Source organism: Euleptes europaea, chromosome 17, assembly GCF_029931775.1.
Source record: "Euleptes europaea isolate rEulEur1 chromosome 17, rEulEur1.hap1, whole genome shotgun sequence".
In the NCBI taxonomy this organism is placed as follows: Eukaryota; Metazoa; Chordata; class Lepidosauria; order Squamata; family Sphaerodactylidae; genus Euleptes; species Euleptes europaea.
Window position 1 is genome coordinate 48,955,126 of NC_079328.1, and position 15,685 is coordinate 48,970,810.

Sequence of the window (15,685 nt, forward strand, 5' to 3'; positions counted from 1 at the left end):
CGCACAAGGAAGACCAAAGCCCCCCCCCCGAAGCCCAATTTGAAATTGCAAAATCCTTTCCTCCACGTCTGCTCCCTCCCTCTTCCCCGAAGCCCACAGTTATGTTAGCGCTAGTGCAAAATAAACACATGCGAGGTCGGTCGGCAACTGGAGGCCAATGCACACACACTGGCCCAGGAAAAGCTGCCAGTTGGCCCCTTAGGCCCCCATGCCCCCATCACTATGCAGGGCTCAGAGGGGTCATAGAGTTGGAAGGGACCACCAGGGTCATCTAGTCCAACCCCCTGCACAATGCGGGAAATTCACAACTATCTCCCCCACACACACCCAGTGACCCCTGCTCCATGCCCAGAAGATGTCCAAAAAGGGGGCCAATTTCCCCAATCAGCTGCCTCCATTCTTACAACTGCCCAGCCCCAGAGGGAGGGGGTGTCAACAGACTATGCAAGAAACGCACCGAGAAGAAAAGGCAAAATAGCAGCAAAGTCATGCGGGGCAACCTTGCAAATACCTTCAATTGATTCCTGCTACAAGCCGGAAGTGACTTGGGACCATGTGCGGTTGCCTGGCAACCACACACGGGACACCCTCCACCTGGTTACCCATTTCCAGCCTTGCGGTGCCTAGAGTGAAAACAGTTACAGCGGAGATAAAAGCCACGGGCAACCCTGTATTTTCGGGGTGGGGGGAGAGGAGAACAGCTCAATGAGGGGAGGAGCTGTGGCTCAGTGGTCAAGCCTCTGCTTGGCATGCAGAAGGTCCCAGGTTTAATCCCCGGCATCTCCAGTTAAAGGGACTAGGCAATGTGAAAGACCTCTGCCTGAGACCGTGGAGGGCCACTCTCCAGTATTGAGTAGACAATACTGACTTTGATGGACCACAGGTCTGATTCAGTATAGGGCAGCTTCATGTGTGTTCATGTGATCCTGTTTTGCAAGCAGAATCCCAAGTGGAAGAGCTGGGAAAGTGGCAGAGAGCCCTCATCCGTTGGAGGAGATTCCCCAAAAGTTTTCACCCTGCAAGGAAAGCAGCGCTCCTAACATCTCGGGCGTATCGACAGCGTTCCATGCTAAGACTGGCCCTTCTTCCCAATAGGGATTCACTGAATGTGGCACCCAGCACAGAAGATTTTGGGCACCATTAAGAGCAGCAGGGTGGGGAACGACAGCCCGATCTGTGGGCCCGATCTAGCAAGAAATTAACCCTGTGCAAACCCTGGTGAAATGAACAAGAACGACCCAGCACATTCTGGGACAGATTCATCGGCCTTTGGACGGGATGGATTTTTTTGGGCAAGCAAACGTGAACCCGGCAGGAATTGCATTGTCTTGCTTCCCTTCGCCTACACAATCACAGCATGCATGCTTGCATGGTAGCATGTCCTGCCTGCATCAAAGGGACCTACTTCCAAGTCAATATACTGAGGAGCAGAGTGTTCACACATGCATGCCCTCGTTCCACCTCTTTCAAAAGCCCCTGAAGGCTTTTATCTGGCGGTGCCAGCCGGTGCAGGAAGGAATAATGGTAGGTTTGGGGATAATCCCTTAAAGAACTAACTTGTTCGCAGCTGGCTGAGAGATTTCATTGTTAACACCTTGGCTCTGTCAAGCGTGTATGGGGGGAGGCAGGGTGGTGGGGCAGGAAAACACATCAAAAGGCACCAATTAGGCAGGAGACCAAGAAGAAAGTTAGTAGATGTGGAGCCGTGCACAATAATCTTCCTAAGCTAATGAAACGTGTACCCGAGGACTTAACTCAAACTGCTTTTAAAAAGGGGGGAGGAGGAAGGAGAGCCAGCATGGTGTAGTGGTTAAGATCAGTGGACTCTGATCTGGAGAACCGGGTTGCATTCCCCACTCCTCCACATGAGTGGTGGACACTAATCTGGTGAACCGGGTTGATTTCCCCACTCCTCCACACGAAGCCAGCTGGGTGACCTTGGGCTATTTACAGTACTCTTAGAGCTCTCTCAGCCCCACCTACCTCACAGGGTATCTGTTGTGGGGAGGGAAATGGAAGGGGATTGTAAGCCGGTTTGAGTCTCCCTTAAGTGGTAGAGTAAGTCGGCATATAAAAACCAACTTTTCTTCTTCATAGTCAGCCACCAGAGGAAAGTTAAATGTGCCGTACACCAAAGTGATGCGACCCCATCCCTCCCCCATAAGGAAGCTTGCATTTTTCTCATGGCATTTGCAGCGGGGGGGGGGTTGTTCTAGTCCGGATGGTGCCCCCAGGAATCTACTTCTAATCACACGGATGGGCAAGGAGTTTTGGCAACACTCTCAGGGTCGGCCACTGGGAGAGAGCATACCTCAAAGGGGTCGTTTCAGCAGGATGCTCCTTCTGTGCTACAGATAGCCCTGCTGGCCTGGGTGGGACATGAAACTTACCCCTTGCATCAATTCCTGAAACCTGCTGGGCGATTCCAACCCAAAAAAAAAAACTCCTGGGGAGCTCTCGCATCCTTCTCCAAGTGTTCATGCTCTAGAAGTACATGCAATGAACTAAGGAGGAAATCTGGGGGAGGCTGGCCTGGCCAAAACAACCCCCTTTGCCCAGTAGCTTGCTTTTTTAAAAACAACAACCCTGCTCTTGAACACATGAAGCTGCCTTATACTGAATCAGACCCTCGGTCCATCAAAGTCAATACTGCCTACTCAGACTGGCGGCAGCTCTCCAGGGTCTCAGGCAGAGGTCTTTCACATCACCTACTTGCCTGGTCCCTTTAACCGGAGATGCTAGGGATTGAACCTGGGACCTTCTGCATGCCAAGCAGATGCTCTACCACTGAGCCATGGCCCCTCCCCTCCTCTTCTTCCAGGGCATGCAAGAAGGCATAACGGCTTCCAGCAGCAGCACAGGAAAGCAGACTCTACGTATTTTAAACAATGTTCTCCTCCTTCCATTTTATCCTCAAAAATCCTGCAAGGTAGGCTTTGGAGAGAGGGAGAGGAAGAGAGAGATCACACATGCGCAAGTGACTGGCCCATCAATAAAAACGATAGTCACAAGATATTATGCCACCTGTCTTCCAATTTCAGGGGAGATATCGGAAAGAATCACATTACTTTCCACAGTAAAAATCACGTTCGCAGTCATTCTTCACGTGGGATGGGACACAGCTATTTTCCTTTTTGCTTCACCCCCCCCCCAAAGAAAAGTTTTTCAAGCCTCCCTCCCACTGCCAATTACTTTAATGGCCCCACTTCTCCCCCCACTACAAAAACATCAAACCTTGCACTTTGCTTTCTTTTGCACAAACCCAAAACTTCAACTCCGGAAAGCATTTCAATTGACAAGCATCAAGTGTTTGCCTGAGCAAAGAGGCTGAGATACTTCAGTGATTAGACCGCGCTGCACGACCGTATTTATTGCAGCTGTCCGAGAAGTTCCAGGCGGCTGCCGAGCAGCGCACACTCCAGATATTTCACAAGCCAAAACGGCATCTGCCGTTTCCAGACAAGCCGGTTTCTCAGCCGGTCGACTCTCCCCAAATACCAAAACGAGGAAGCTCATTCACACGCACAGCCCTCCACCAGAAATGCCCCTGCAAGGCCTGGGTTAGGTGGGCAGCCACAGCCGGAGATCAGTGGACAGACCTTCCGTGGAATTTGCAAACAGCAACCACAAGGGACCTACAGCACGAGAGAAGTGGACCACATTCTTGATCTCGGTGCCCAAATGGGTGTCCACATGTTCTCCCCCACAAGGCACAGAGCAAACATCTTCAGTTACAGATGTACTGTAACTCCATTAGTACCATGACCTATGGAATCCCTGTCCATTTTCCTCTAAAAGGGAGCACAAACCCAAATGCTGCGATAACTCTAAAGTGATGGAAGAGCTTTTGCCCAGTTTTAAACTACCAGCTCATTTCTCTTCTTTCCGACTCCCTGAAATAAGCAGATTTTCTCTCCTAAAGCAAAAATAAAGCCTTGCTAAAATTCTAGACTAGGCCATGAAAGAGCACCTCGCCTTTTGTTGGGCCGTAGCTCAGTGGTAGAGCATCTGCTTGGCTAGCAGAAGGTCCCAGGTTCAGTCCCCAGCATCTCCAGTTAAAGGGACCAGGCAAGTAGGTGATGTGAAAGACCTATGCCTGAGACCCTGGAGAGCCGCTGCCAGTCTGAGTAGACAATACTGACTTTGATGGACCAACGGTCCAATTCAGTAGAAAGCAGCTTCGTGTGTTCGTGTGTGTTCTTCTGCACCTCAAGTCTGGTCCAACCTCCCTCATCATCTCCTGAATTTACCCCCCCCCACACACACACACCCAACTGCTTGCTTCCAGCATGGGAGGACAGTCCCTTGACCCAGACTACGTTAGACCAGCTGGACTGCAGAAAGAGTCTAGAAACTGAACAACGAGCAGCCCCCAAGTAGAGAAAGTGAAGGTGGGGCAGACACAGTAAAACTTCACCTAGACAAGCAGCGCCAGAAGACATATTCAGCACACTTACTGTTTGCCCCGAGCGCAGTTAAGTACCAGGAATTATCTCAAAGGAAGATGAACTGCATCCAGTGACAATCGTCCACGTGCTGGACAGAATTTTTTTTTTAAAGCCTTGCTAAAATTCTAGACTATGAGATGAAAGAGCACCTAGCCTTCTGCACCTCAAGTCTGGTCCCACCTGCCATACCTTATCATCTCCTGAATTTATTCTCTCCAGGATAAGAGGAGCATGCCTATTAGGTGCCATGGAATGCAGGCAGGATAACACTGCTGCAGTTGTCTTGTTTGTGGGCTTCCTAGATGCACCTGGTTGGCCACCATGTGAACGGACTGCTGGACTGGATGGGCCTTGTTCTGATCCAGCAGGACCTTTCTTATGTTCTTAAAAGCACGAGAGAGGGGCCAGCCAAAGAGCTCTTCTTTAGGAGTGACTCTCGGACAAACAATGGACAAGAAGGAGACAATGTGGGCCTTCTGGCCAGAGCCGGTCCAATCCAGTCCACATTACTGGACTTTAGCACGCACAAACAGTGCAAATGAGCCCCTTCAAAGCTTGTGAAGTACAAATGCTCAGCTCCAGGAACTTTGGATTTGTGAATCGATTTCATCTTGGCTGCGGAGAGGTCAGCTAAGGAAGAAGAGACTCCGTTCAGCTGATGGAAAGACTGACAGACCTCAGGTAGGGCTGCTTGACCAGAATGTAACCTTACATGCTTTGTCCAGGGCAACCAGGTCTTCTGACCGCTGTGATACCCCCCCCCCCCCAAAAAAAAACAAAGGTTTGCTGTTTTTACCATTGGGCTTCAAACTCCCTGCAACACAAACATGTGTCAGACAGCCAAAGGACAAGCAAACACGTTCATTAATCTTTAAGGCGTTATTCGAGTCTTACCATGGCCACATGCAAACTGGATAGCAGGGGAAAGAGACCCGATCCACAGAGCCAGCCACGTGACTCCCAGGAAGACCCTTCCCCAACACTGTAGCCCTGTCCAGACAAGCAGAGGCATTTCTTTCCAGTGGCCACGTGGGGCAGAGGCGTGGGCTCTGAGGAAGAACGGCTGGCATGAAGGAAGGCAGAACTTCAGAGGTGTACCTTGAGGGTGCTCCTTCCAAAGAAATGCCCCGCGGTTTCTCTCTTGGCTTCCAAAAAAGCCTCGAAATAGCTAGGTCAGGCTTCAGGTACATCCTCTGCCCTCTGGTGATCCTCTTTCCACGGATCAAACAAAGCCTTTGCAACATGCAAGATCTACTACACACACACACACACGTGGCCTGCTGACTGTGCCTCCGTTGTCGTCACGCCCCGCTCTGGAGCGCCACACACACCCTTCCTGGCACACTTCTCATCATCGTACCTGCTCTGTCGCCATGGCCAGAAGAGGTGGCAGCTTCTCTTGGTCTAGGCCAGATGGCAGCTTTCGGAAGAGACACCCTCTCTTTCAATGACCTCCCGCACCGGCCCAAAGACACCCCCTGCTGGCCTCCCCATCTGACGGGAGAGCATCGTGTGCACCTGGACCCAAACCATGCATTCATTCATTCTTCTCAACCCCGAGTGGTGGTGGAAAGTGCTGTCAAGTCATGATACACTTACAGCGACCCCTCAACGGGTTTTCGAGGCAAGAGGCGTTCAGAGGTGGACGGCCGCTGTCTTCTTCGGTGTGGAAACGCTAGACTTCCTTGGTGGTCTCTCATCCACGTACCGACCAGGGCCGACCCTGCTTAGCTTCTGAGACTGGGCCATCCAAGTCAGAGCAAGGCCAAGGGAGGGCCCTCTGCGTGTGGCCAGAGAGGCTTTGGGGCCAGGACACGGAGGGGGCTACCCTGCGATCGGGCTGGCCGGGACCACCAAGGGAGGGCCCTCTGCACGTGGCCAGAAAGGCTGGGGGGCCAGGACACGGAGGGGGCTCCTCTGCGATCGGGCTGGCCCGGACCACCAAGGGAGGGCCCTCTGCACATGGCCAGAGGCGCTCGGGGGCCAGGACACGCAGGGGGCTCGTCTGAGATCGGGCTGGCCCGGGCCACCAAGGGAGGGCCCTCTGCACGTGGCCAGAGGCGCTGGGGGGTAGGACAGGGAGGGGGCTCGTCTGAGATCGGGCTGTCCGGACCACCAAGGGAGGTCCCTCTGCACATGGCCAGAGAGGCTTGGGGGCCAGGACACGGAGGGGCTCCCCTGCGATCGGGCTGGCCCTGGCCACCAAGGGAGGGCCCTCTGCGTGTGGCCAGAGAGGCTTGGGGGGTCCAGGACACGGAGGGGGCTCCTCTGCGATCGGGCTGGCCGGACCACCAAGGGAGGTCCCTCTGCACATGGCCAGAGAGGCTTGGGGGCCAGGACACGGAGGGGCTCCCCTGCGATCGGGCTGGCCCTGGCCACCAAGGGAGGGCCCTCTGCGTGTGGCCAGAGAGGCTTGGGGGGGCCAGGACACGGAGGGGGCTCCTCTGCGATCGGGCTGGCCGGACCACCAAGGGAGGTCCCTCTGCACATGGCCAGAGAGGCTTGGGGGCCAGGACACGGAGGGGCTCCCCTGCGATCGGGCTGGCCCTGGCCACCAAGGGAGGGCCCTCTGCGTGTGGCCAGAGAGGCTTGGGGGGGCCAGGACACGGAGGGGGCTCCTCTGCGATCGGGCTGGCCGGACCACCAAGGGAGGTCCCTCTGCACATGGCCAGAGAGGCTTGGGGGCCAGGACACGGAGGGGCTCCCCTGCGATCGGGCTGGCCCTGGCCACCAAGGGAGGGCCCTCTGCGTGTGGCCAGAGAGGCTTGGGGGGGCCAGGACACGGAGGGGGCTCCTCTGCGATCGGGCTGGCCGGACCACCAAGGGAGGTCCCTCTGCACATGGCCAGAGAGGCTTGGGGGCCAGGACACGGAGGGGCTCCCCTGCGATCGGGCTGGCCCTGGCCACCAAGGGAGGTCCCTCCGCACGTGGCCAGAGAGGCTCTGGCGGTGGGGGGGGGTGGGGGCGCTACTCACGGACGCAGAGGCAGGCGATGAGCTTGGCGGCGTCCTCGGGCACGGGGCAGGCGGGGAAGAGGGGCTTGAGCAGGTAGGTGGCGAAGACGTAGGCGACGATGTACTGCGAGGAGGGCCGGATGATGAGCAGCTCGACCCAGAGCTTGAGGAAGGCGGGCAGCGGCCCGTAGACCTCCAGCATGTAGGCGTAGTCGCCGCCGGACTTGGCCAGCGTGGTGCCCAGCTCGGCGTAGCAGAGCGCGCCCGCGATGGAGAAGGCGCCGCACGCCGCCCACACCACCAGCGCCAGCCCCGGCGAGCCCGCCTCGCGCAGCACCCCCGTGGGCGTCACGAAGATGCCCGAGCCGATGATGGTGCCCACGATGATGGCCACGCCGTTGCTCAGCGTGATGGTGCGCTTCAGCGCCACCCCGCCCGCGGCAGACCCCTCCCCAGGCGCCCCCGCCGCCAAGCCGTTCTCCTGCGCGCCCCCCGCCGCCAAAGCCGCCGCCAGCATCTTCTCCTCCTCCGGCCCCGGCGAGCCGCGCTTCTTCACCCCCTCGCCGCCGTCCGACATGGCAGGCCGAGGGGGCACGGCCACAGCCCACCGCCCGCCTGCCCGCCCGCCCGCCCGCAGAGCCCCGGCCCGCCTGGCCGTCCGGCCGGCCGGGGAGAGCGAGAGGAGAGGAGCCGAGCCGGGCGCGCGAGAAGCGGTGCGCAAAGACGCAGCAACCCCCGCTCCCCGCAGCCTCGCGCGCCTCGCCAACCGGCGCCTGCTGCGCGCAGCCCTTTATCGCGGGGAGGGGCGAGCAGGGGAGGGGGGAAAGGAGGGGAGGGGAGGGGAGGGGGCCGGGCCGAGACGCGCGGCCCCGCCCGAGCACGTGCGCGCTGACCAGCCGGCCGGCCACGCGGCGCGTCCCCCTTCGCCGGGGACGGGCTCCGCGCTCCGTGGCGCGCCTCTCCAGGCCAGCCTGCCCGAGCCGCTGGGGCCGGAGAAGGGCAGCCGCGCGGCGCGGAACGGGGGAAGGGGCGGGGAGAGCCGGGCGCTCTGGGCAGCGACGGTTGCCAACTCCGGGAGGGAGCCTGGGGAGGGCAGGGGCTGGAGGGGGACCCTGCTTTTTAATTGGGGTTTCTTTGGTTTGGTTTTAGAATGGTTACGGTGACAGCAGCGTTCCTGTGACCACGAACCCCCGTTTGCCCTATCGTTACTTTTGCTGGTAATGTTAAATGTGTGGTGTTCCCCGCCCTGAGCCTGGTCTTGGCCGGGGAGGGCGGGTTATAAATGGAATAAATAAATAAATAATACAGTAAATAACCCCCGCCCCCCACCGAAGTGGCCGTTTTTTCCGGGGGACGTGATCTTTGTCTAAATAAATAAATACCACCACCACCACCAAAGTGGCCGTTTTTTCCAGGGGACGTGATCTTTGTCTAAATAAAAATAAATAAATAAATACCACCACCACCAAAGTGGCCGTTTTTTCCAGGGGACGTGATCTTTGTCGTCTGGAGATCAGCTGCAATTCCAGGAGATCGCCAGGCCCCCCCTGGAGGTTGGCAACCCTACAGCAGGGAGAAACCCCTTTTCGTTGCTGGGTGTGCATGGAGTTTTTTAAAATGGGGGAGCCTTTGGATGGGCACAGTCCTTCTTGCCACCCCTTCTCTTGATGTGTATATGGTGGGGGGGGGACCACCTTTCTAATGCCCCAGCCCTCCCTTCACACAGGAATTAGAAGGGAGATGCTGAGCTGGATCCTCTCTTCCTGATGTACATTTTTTTAAAAATTGTAGAAGGAGGGGGTTTAAACATCAGGGGGGCATTATAAAGTGCTGCCCCCCCTTGCAGACCAAAGTGTTCTATCTGCCACCTCATGTGGCTTCATGTGTAGAGGAGGCCTCAGTAAAGCTTTGTTTAGCAGCTGCCTTTCTACCTGCAAGGTGCTCCCTGCCCTATAAGGATGCTCATACATGAAGCCTATAATGATGCTTGTGCTCACTTGCAGCTGGAGGAACACACTTCCACAACTAGCAAAAAGCAGAGCCACTTCTTTTGGTACTGGAGCAGTATACAGAAGCATGTTTCTTGGTTACTCCTGGGTAACACTCCCAGGATGCAAGTCTCTTACATGGTGTGGGGGGAACACAATGCAGGCTTGAAAATCATGGCTTCTGTGACTTAAAGCCATGTGTGAAACCTGCTCTCGCCTATGAAGAACAAACCATAACAGTACAAGCATTTGTGAAATTGCATGGCTGATTCTTTAATACACCCAAATGCTCCCTGTTCCTCGGAAGTTGGGGGCACACCTAACTGGTTTGGTATCTTTGGTAAACTGGAACCCTACATCAATGCCTGCTTCTTTGTTTAATGCTAACATACAAAGGGGGTTACATGGTTGGAAATACCATACAAAAAAATGAAATAAACAGCTGGTGTGCAATGAAAAGGCACCTGTAGGTGGGGCTGAGAGAGCTCTAACAGAGCTGTAACTTGCCCAAGGTCACCCAGCTGGCTTCGTGTGTAGGAGCGGGGAAACAAATCCTCCACGCTTATGTGGAGGAGTGGGGGATCAAACCTGGTTCTCTAGATCAGAACCCACTGCTTCAAACCACCACTCTTAACCACTCCACCACACTGGCCTTTTAATTGCATGGTGACTGTTTATTTCATTTTTTGTATGCTTTTTTGTTTAATCACTGTATGGATCTTCTTTATGAATAATAATATGATGATGCTCCTTCTTCGTGTTCAAAGTGTGGCTCCTAAGCTCTTGGAAAGGGCTTTGCCGTCTCTTCTGAGCTGTCACATGGATGTGCGGTGCCGCTGCATTGACCGGACCGTCCCCAAATACATACACTGAATCGTATGAAAAACTGCCATAGAATGCCCCCCCTCCAATATTAAAGGTATTTCTGTATTGTCTTTGCCTCCTTAAATCCCCAGAGGGGTAGATTCGTGGACACTAGGAACATGTTCAGCAGGGATGAAGCAAGTCCCATCCTTTGGGCAGCTTATTTCATTCCCATGTCAGCATCAGCCAGAGTTCAAATTTTTGTGTGTGTGAGTTTTTGCCTGATCAGATTATGCCCTCTAGCGGCTCTGGCACAGATCTCAAGGTTTTGAGAACAACTGACCAACATGCCCATTTAAGGTGTGCAAACAAAGTTTTGCTCTACACCTAGAAGATGACCTGGCCTTTGGTTGGCACCCTAGACAAACGTCACGTGTGAGCCGGCTAATCCTGGATGAAACCCACAGCAGTCATTCCAGTGGTACATATTCCAGCTGCTGCAGCTCTGGCAATTGCTATGCTCTGGTTATGCAACATCCCGGTTCACACATCACCTTACCCTTGTGAAAGCATAACGGGGGAGCATCATGAGCCCTGCTTACAGGCAGAAGAAAAATGTTTTGTGTGAGCAAGCCCTTAACAGAAAAAAAACCCCTAAAATATTCTTGCACAGTGCATCGAGATCAAAGCAGGAGAACAGGGGGGAAACAGTTCAGCATAAGCAATTTTTAGTGAGCCTTTACTGTGTTTACTTACCAGTTGCTGAGGAACGAAAGCTGTTTCCTGTGCAGCGCCAGTGAAGACTGCAGTGGCCAGGAATTCCCATGTTGGGGACCCACACGTTTCACACTATTCTCCTTGTCCTGTGGCAGTAAAGAAAAAGAAGAGTTGGTTTTATGCCCTACTTTAACTTTTAGAAGTCTCAAAGTGGCTTACAATCGCCTTCCCTTCTCCTCCCTACAACAGACACCTTGTGAGATAGGCGGGGCTGAGAGAGTTCAGAGAGAACTGTGACTGGCCCAAGGTCACCCAACAGGCTTCATGTGTAGGCGACGGTGGTAAAGAGGGACCTGGCAACCCTAATCACTAAACAACTTGTATTTCGGGGCCTTTTGCCCATGCTATTAAGCTATAACTGTAGTGTGATACATGCGGGGTGTGTGTGTGTGTCTGCATCCAAATAGGCTGAAAGTCCCTGGCCTAGAACTCTGCACCAGTTGAAGCAACAATCCCCTGGCATGGGAGGAAGCAGGCAGCCCATCCTGCTTTTAGCCGTCAGAATTCAGCCCCAGTGGATTGTTTGGGAACGCTGGCGATTGTCCTCCTGCCCAGACCTTTTTATTTATTTGCTTCATTTATAGCCCTCCTTTCTTACCTGCTTTTGATCTGCGGGGAAAAGCCGCATCTTTCAGGCCTTCCTGGTGGGGCATGAAATGTTCCAAATAAATACACGCTGTGCATCCAGGGCCAGGTCACATCCCTGACTTAGCCCCCCTCCCACCGGGCAAGCCTACATGAACAGCCCAATGCCTGGAGGGCCCTAACCCGGCGCCCTCAAATAAAATAGCTATAAACATTCCCTTGTCTAATTTCCCTTGTAGTGAAGGCTGCTGATTCCCACCTTGCTTCTGAGAGAACTCAGGTACTTCTTTGTGCCCATCCCTTGGCAGTAGGGTTGCCAGGTCCCTCTTTACCACCGGTAGGAGGTTTTTGAGGCGGAGCCTGAGGAGGGTGGGGTTTAGAGAGGGGAGGGACTTCAATGCCATAGAGTCCAATTGCCAAAGCGGCCATTTTCTCCAGGGGAACTGATCTCTATCGGCTGGAGATCAATTGTAATAGCAGGAGATCTCCAGCTAGTACCTGGAGGTTGGCAACCATACTTGGCAGGGATTTGAACTCTGGTCCAGCATGCTATCCATGAGGCCACGTTGTCAAAATAAGGCTATGCTCATTGCCAACCTGTTCAGAATGTCCTTCTCTGCTTTGCCAAGAGGGGTGGGTGTGGTGGGCAAAGGGATTATTCTGCACTCCTCATCTTTGATGTGATCATGCAAGAAGTGGGAATATTAGCTCTGACCACCACTCGTCCCTGTTATCCCTGCTCAGGCCTTCGTATTTGTCCACAAACCCTTTGAAGAGGATTTGATTATAAAATCAGGTTCCCATGTGCTAACACTCAGACTTTGTCACATCAAAGGGACTCCCTTTCTCCAGGCTCAATTATACCGGAACCAAAAGTAAGCTCGACCTGAGGCCAAGAGACAATACGCAGCCTACTTCTGAACACAGCAATGGGGACAATTGTCTTGATCTCAAAGGCAAGTTCTTTGTTACACAGGAGAGCTCATTTTCTGGACAGCTCCTTGGGCGGTATCTCCTTCAGCGGCTAATAAAGTTAAATATTTCCTTTACGACACAATTCTGCAGCCAACAGATTTACATGGAATAGCACTCTCATCCGTTCCAAAGCCCCACCTACCTCACAGGATCTCTGTTGAGGAGAGGGGAAGGGAAGGTGATTGTAAGCCAGTGGTAGAGAAAGTCGGCATATAAAAGCCAACTCTTCTTGTTGCTGTGCTAGATTCGTTCTGATGTACAATTTATTCTGCTGGTCTATGACTGTAAATAAATGATTGATCGACTCATTCTGTTGTTCATAAAGTAGATGTTTCATGGCTGAATAGGCTTTAAATTTGGGTTTCACTCCCGTTGGATTTCTTCCACATATCACAAGCAGCTGTTCTCCAGGGTCTCAGGCAGAGAAAGGTCTTTCATATCACCTACTACCTGGTCCTTTTAAGTGGAGATGCCAGGGATTGAACCTGGGACTTGCTGCATGCAAAGCAGATGCTCTACCACTGAGCCATGGCCCCTGCCCTCATAAAGCAGGTGGAGGGGAGAATCCTCTCCACCTGCATTATGTCTGATTACTCAAGTGGGACACACACTGGTGTAGTGGTAAGAGCGTCAGATCTAGGAGACCCACGTTCAAATCCCCACTCTGATATGGAAGTTCACTGGGTGGCCTCAGGCTAGTCACACTCTCTCTGCCTAACCTACCTCCTAGGGCTGCTGTGAACATAAATTAATAAAATAGAAACAGAAAAGAACAATGTAGGCCTCTTTGGGTCCCCACTGGAGAGAAAGGCAGAGTATAAATAACGGAATAAATTTACCAACTTTGCAAAAATCTTTTTATGTTGGTCACGTCTTTCGTAACCAATTCGTTGTTCTGAAAGAAGCTGAAATTTTTGCAGAGAAGGGCTGCCCAAATCTCTTTCTGGGGTCGGTGCTGGTCCACTCTCATATCCTGAGACAGCTGGTATTTTTTACAGAAAGAATACACGCACCTCTTGGGCCCAGGTCCTGCAACATTGTGTTGAGCCAACACGTAAAGATGCCCACCTCCTGGTCCATCCGTGACATTCCATTGGGGAGGGGAGTCAGAGGGCCAGGCCAACTTGGGGGCTGCCCTGCATTCCCTTTGGAGGCCGCTCACGCTTCAAGAACCACCAATTTGAGGAATTAAAGAAGACGTGAAGCAGACAGTTAGCTTTAGTATTTTTCGTAGCCGCCGCCCAAATGAAGAGGCAAATACACTGGGCATTCAAAACACACCAGTGTGCTTTTGAAGTGCATGTTCCGTTGCCATCCAAGGGCATAATGAACCCTTACATGATCTGCAGCGAGCCTGGCTCCCACCACAGTGGCCCATTGTTCCACTGGCCCAAGCACAATGCTCTTCAGTACAGTGGTTATCTCGTCACAGGGGTTTTAAACAAGAGACTAAAACTGAAATTGATTTGGGCAACAGCATGTAAAGAATTCATAAATATTTATTGTGTTTAACAGATGCAGCAACATAAATGATTTTTTTTAAAAAAAGTGTAACAGCTGAAACTTATTTTGCCCAGTCTCTAATCCGAGACGTAAATCCCACACAAAAAAAATCAGTACACCACTCTGTTACTGATTTGAAGACAATACATGTAGCAAAGTTAAGAGCAGGAAAGTAAAGCAGATGGATGTATACACTACGAATACACAGGCCTACTGAATTACCAGGGAAATAAACCCTGCTTGACTTAAAAAGGAATGAGAAAGTTTCCTTTTTATGTGTACAAGTTGATCCTGTTTCCTAACAGTCGTGTAAATGTAACCATGTGTACATCTCTCAAGAACAACACCTAAAGTTCCCAACCGAGCTCTTAACCCTTATTCTTTCTCAAAATAAATTAGTTTGAAGGTATCTAGGATGGTATCAGCTACACTCTAATTTCTGCCACACTCGAGTTACATTCAGCACAAGAAAATAACCAGCCCGCATCAGAAAGGGGAAAATAACTGGTCACAGCAAAGGAGCTCATATTGCCATTTGTAAAGCTCGATATAATTACAGATATGTAAACAAAAGCTTTTTCACCAAGTGATCGTGGCTGAAAATGGTTCCCTGTTTACTCTCATTTAAATGCATTTTATTAGACATTTAAAAACAAAAGAAGCGCCTGTTATGTAAGGTTGGTTTCTGCTTTAATATTTTCCACAGAAACTGTTACAGAAGGTGCCCCAATACTATTTTGTGGTATTTGGGGAAATGAAATGAGGAGTCCTTGACGCCGAAAGCTGTTGATTAATTTGGACCCAGGATAACTTTAATGGAATACTGTTATCTGTAGGCACAAACACTTTGCCGGATTTTCCTTTGAAAATGATATGAACTCCCATCTACAGAGGGGGGGGGGGAGTATTTTATTAGCTTGAAAATCAAGCTTCTGTTTATATGCTGTACACATGATAGCACTAAGGACACCTATCAGAGTGTGTTCTCACACAACTGAATAGTCCAAACCCTGTCCTTGGGAATTACTACCATTGATTTTAATGGACCTATGCTTCTAAGGAACTGTGTTTAGGATGACATTCTGAGGTCTTTAGGATTGGATAATCCTAAAGAGAGTTAATCCTAAAGAGAGTTAACTCCAGTCTCAGCCCATCAAAAGGAATGGGTTTAGACTGCAGTAACTCTCCTTAAGGATTGAACTGTTAGTCCTTACCACTTCTCTCATTTTCTGCCCCCAAAATAGCAACAGCAGAATGCCTCTAGTAAGACTCAAAGATACAGTGAAAAATAAGACAACTGCTTATAAAATTAGAGGCTCTATACTTCAGAGGTAGATAAGATTGGACTTTGTGGACCAAGAGAAGCACCAGATTAAAAAACAGCCACCACCCTAAATCCAAAATGTTGTATTTCCTTTCATGAAGACAGCTGAGCTTAAGATGCACACTGTTTTCCATAAAAGTGTCTGTGTGGAGACACCTTTCGTCACCATTCAGTTCAGATAACTGAGGATCGGTCAAAAATACGGCGAGTGGTCCTGACTCTGGGCGCTTAGAACTCTAAGCATGTTAAGAATTGCTTTACTTGCGAGAGGGGTTCTTTTAAGGCAGGTGGGTCTACTGCAGAAGAGACAGCACATTAGGAGAGTAG

General features: G+C 51.9%; 1 protein-coding gene across 1 annotated transcript in view; it reads right to left on the bottom strand.

Moving 5' to 3' along the window:
• SLC7A5 (solute carrier family 7 member 5) overlaps positions 1-7,979 on the bottom strand; it is a 37,816-nt gene extending 29,837 nt beyond the window's left edge. The window contains exon 1 of the mRNA XM_056862387.1: positions 7,424-7,979. Within this exon, the coding sequence (XP_056718365.1) occupies positions 7,424-7,979 (556 nt within the window). The remainder of the gene's footprint in view (positions 1-7,423) is intronic.
• Between the last annotated feature and the right edge of the window lie 7,706 nt (positions 7,980-15,685).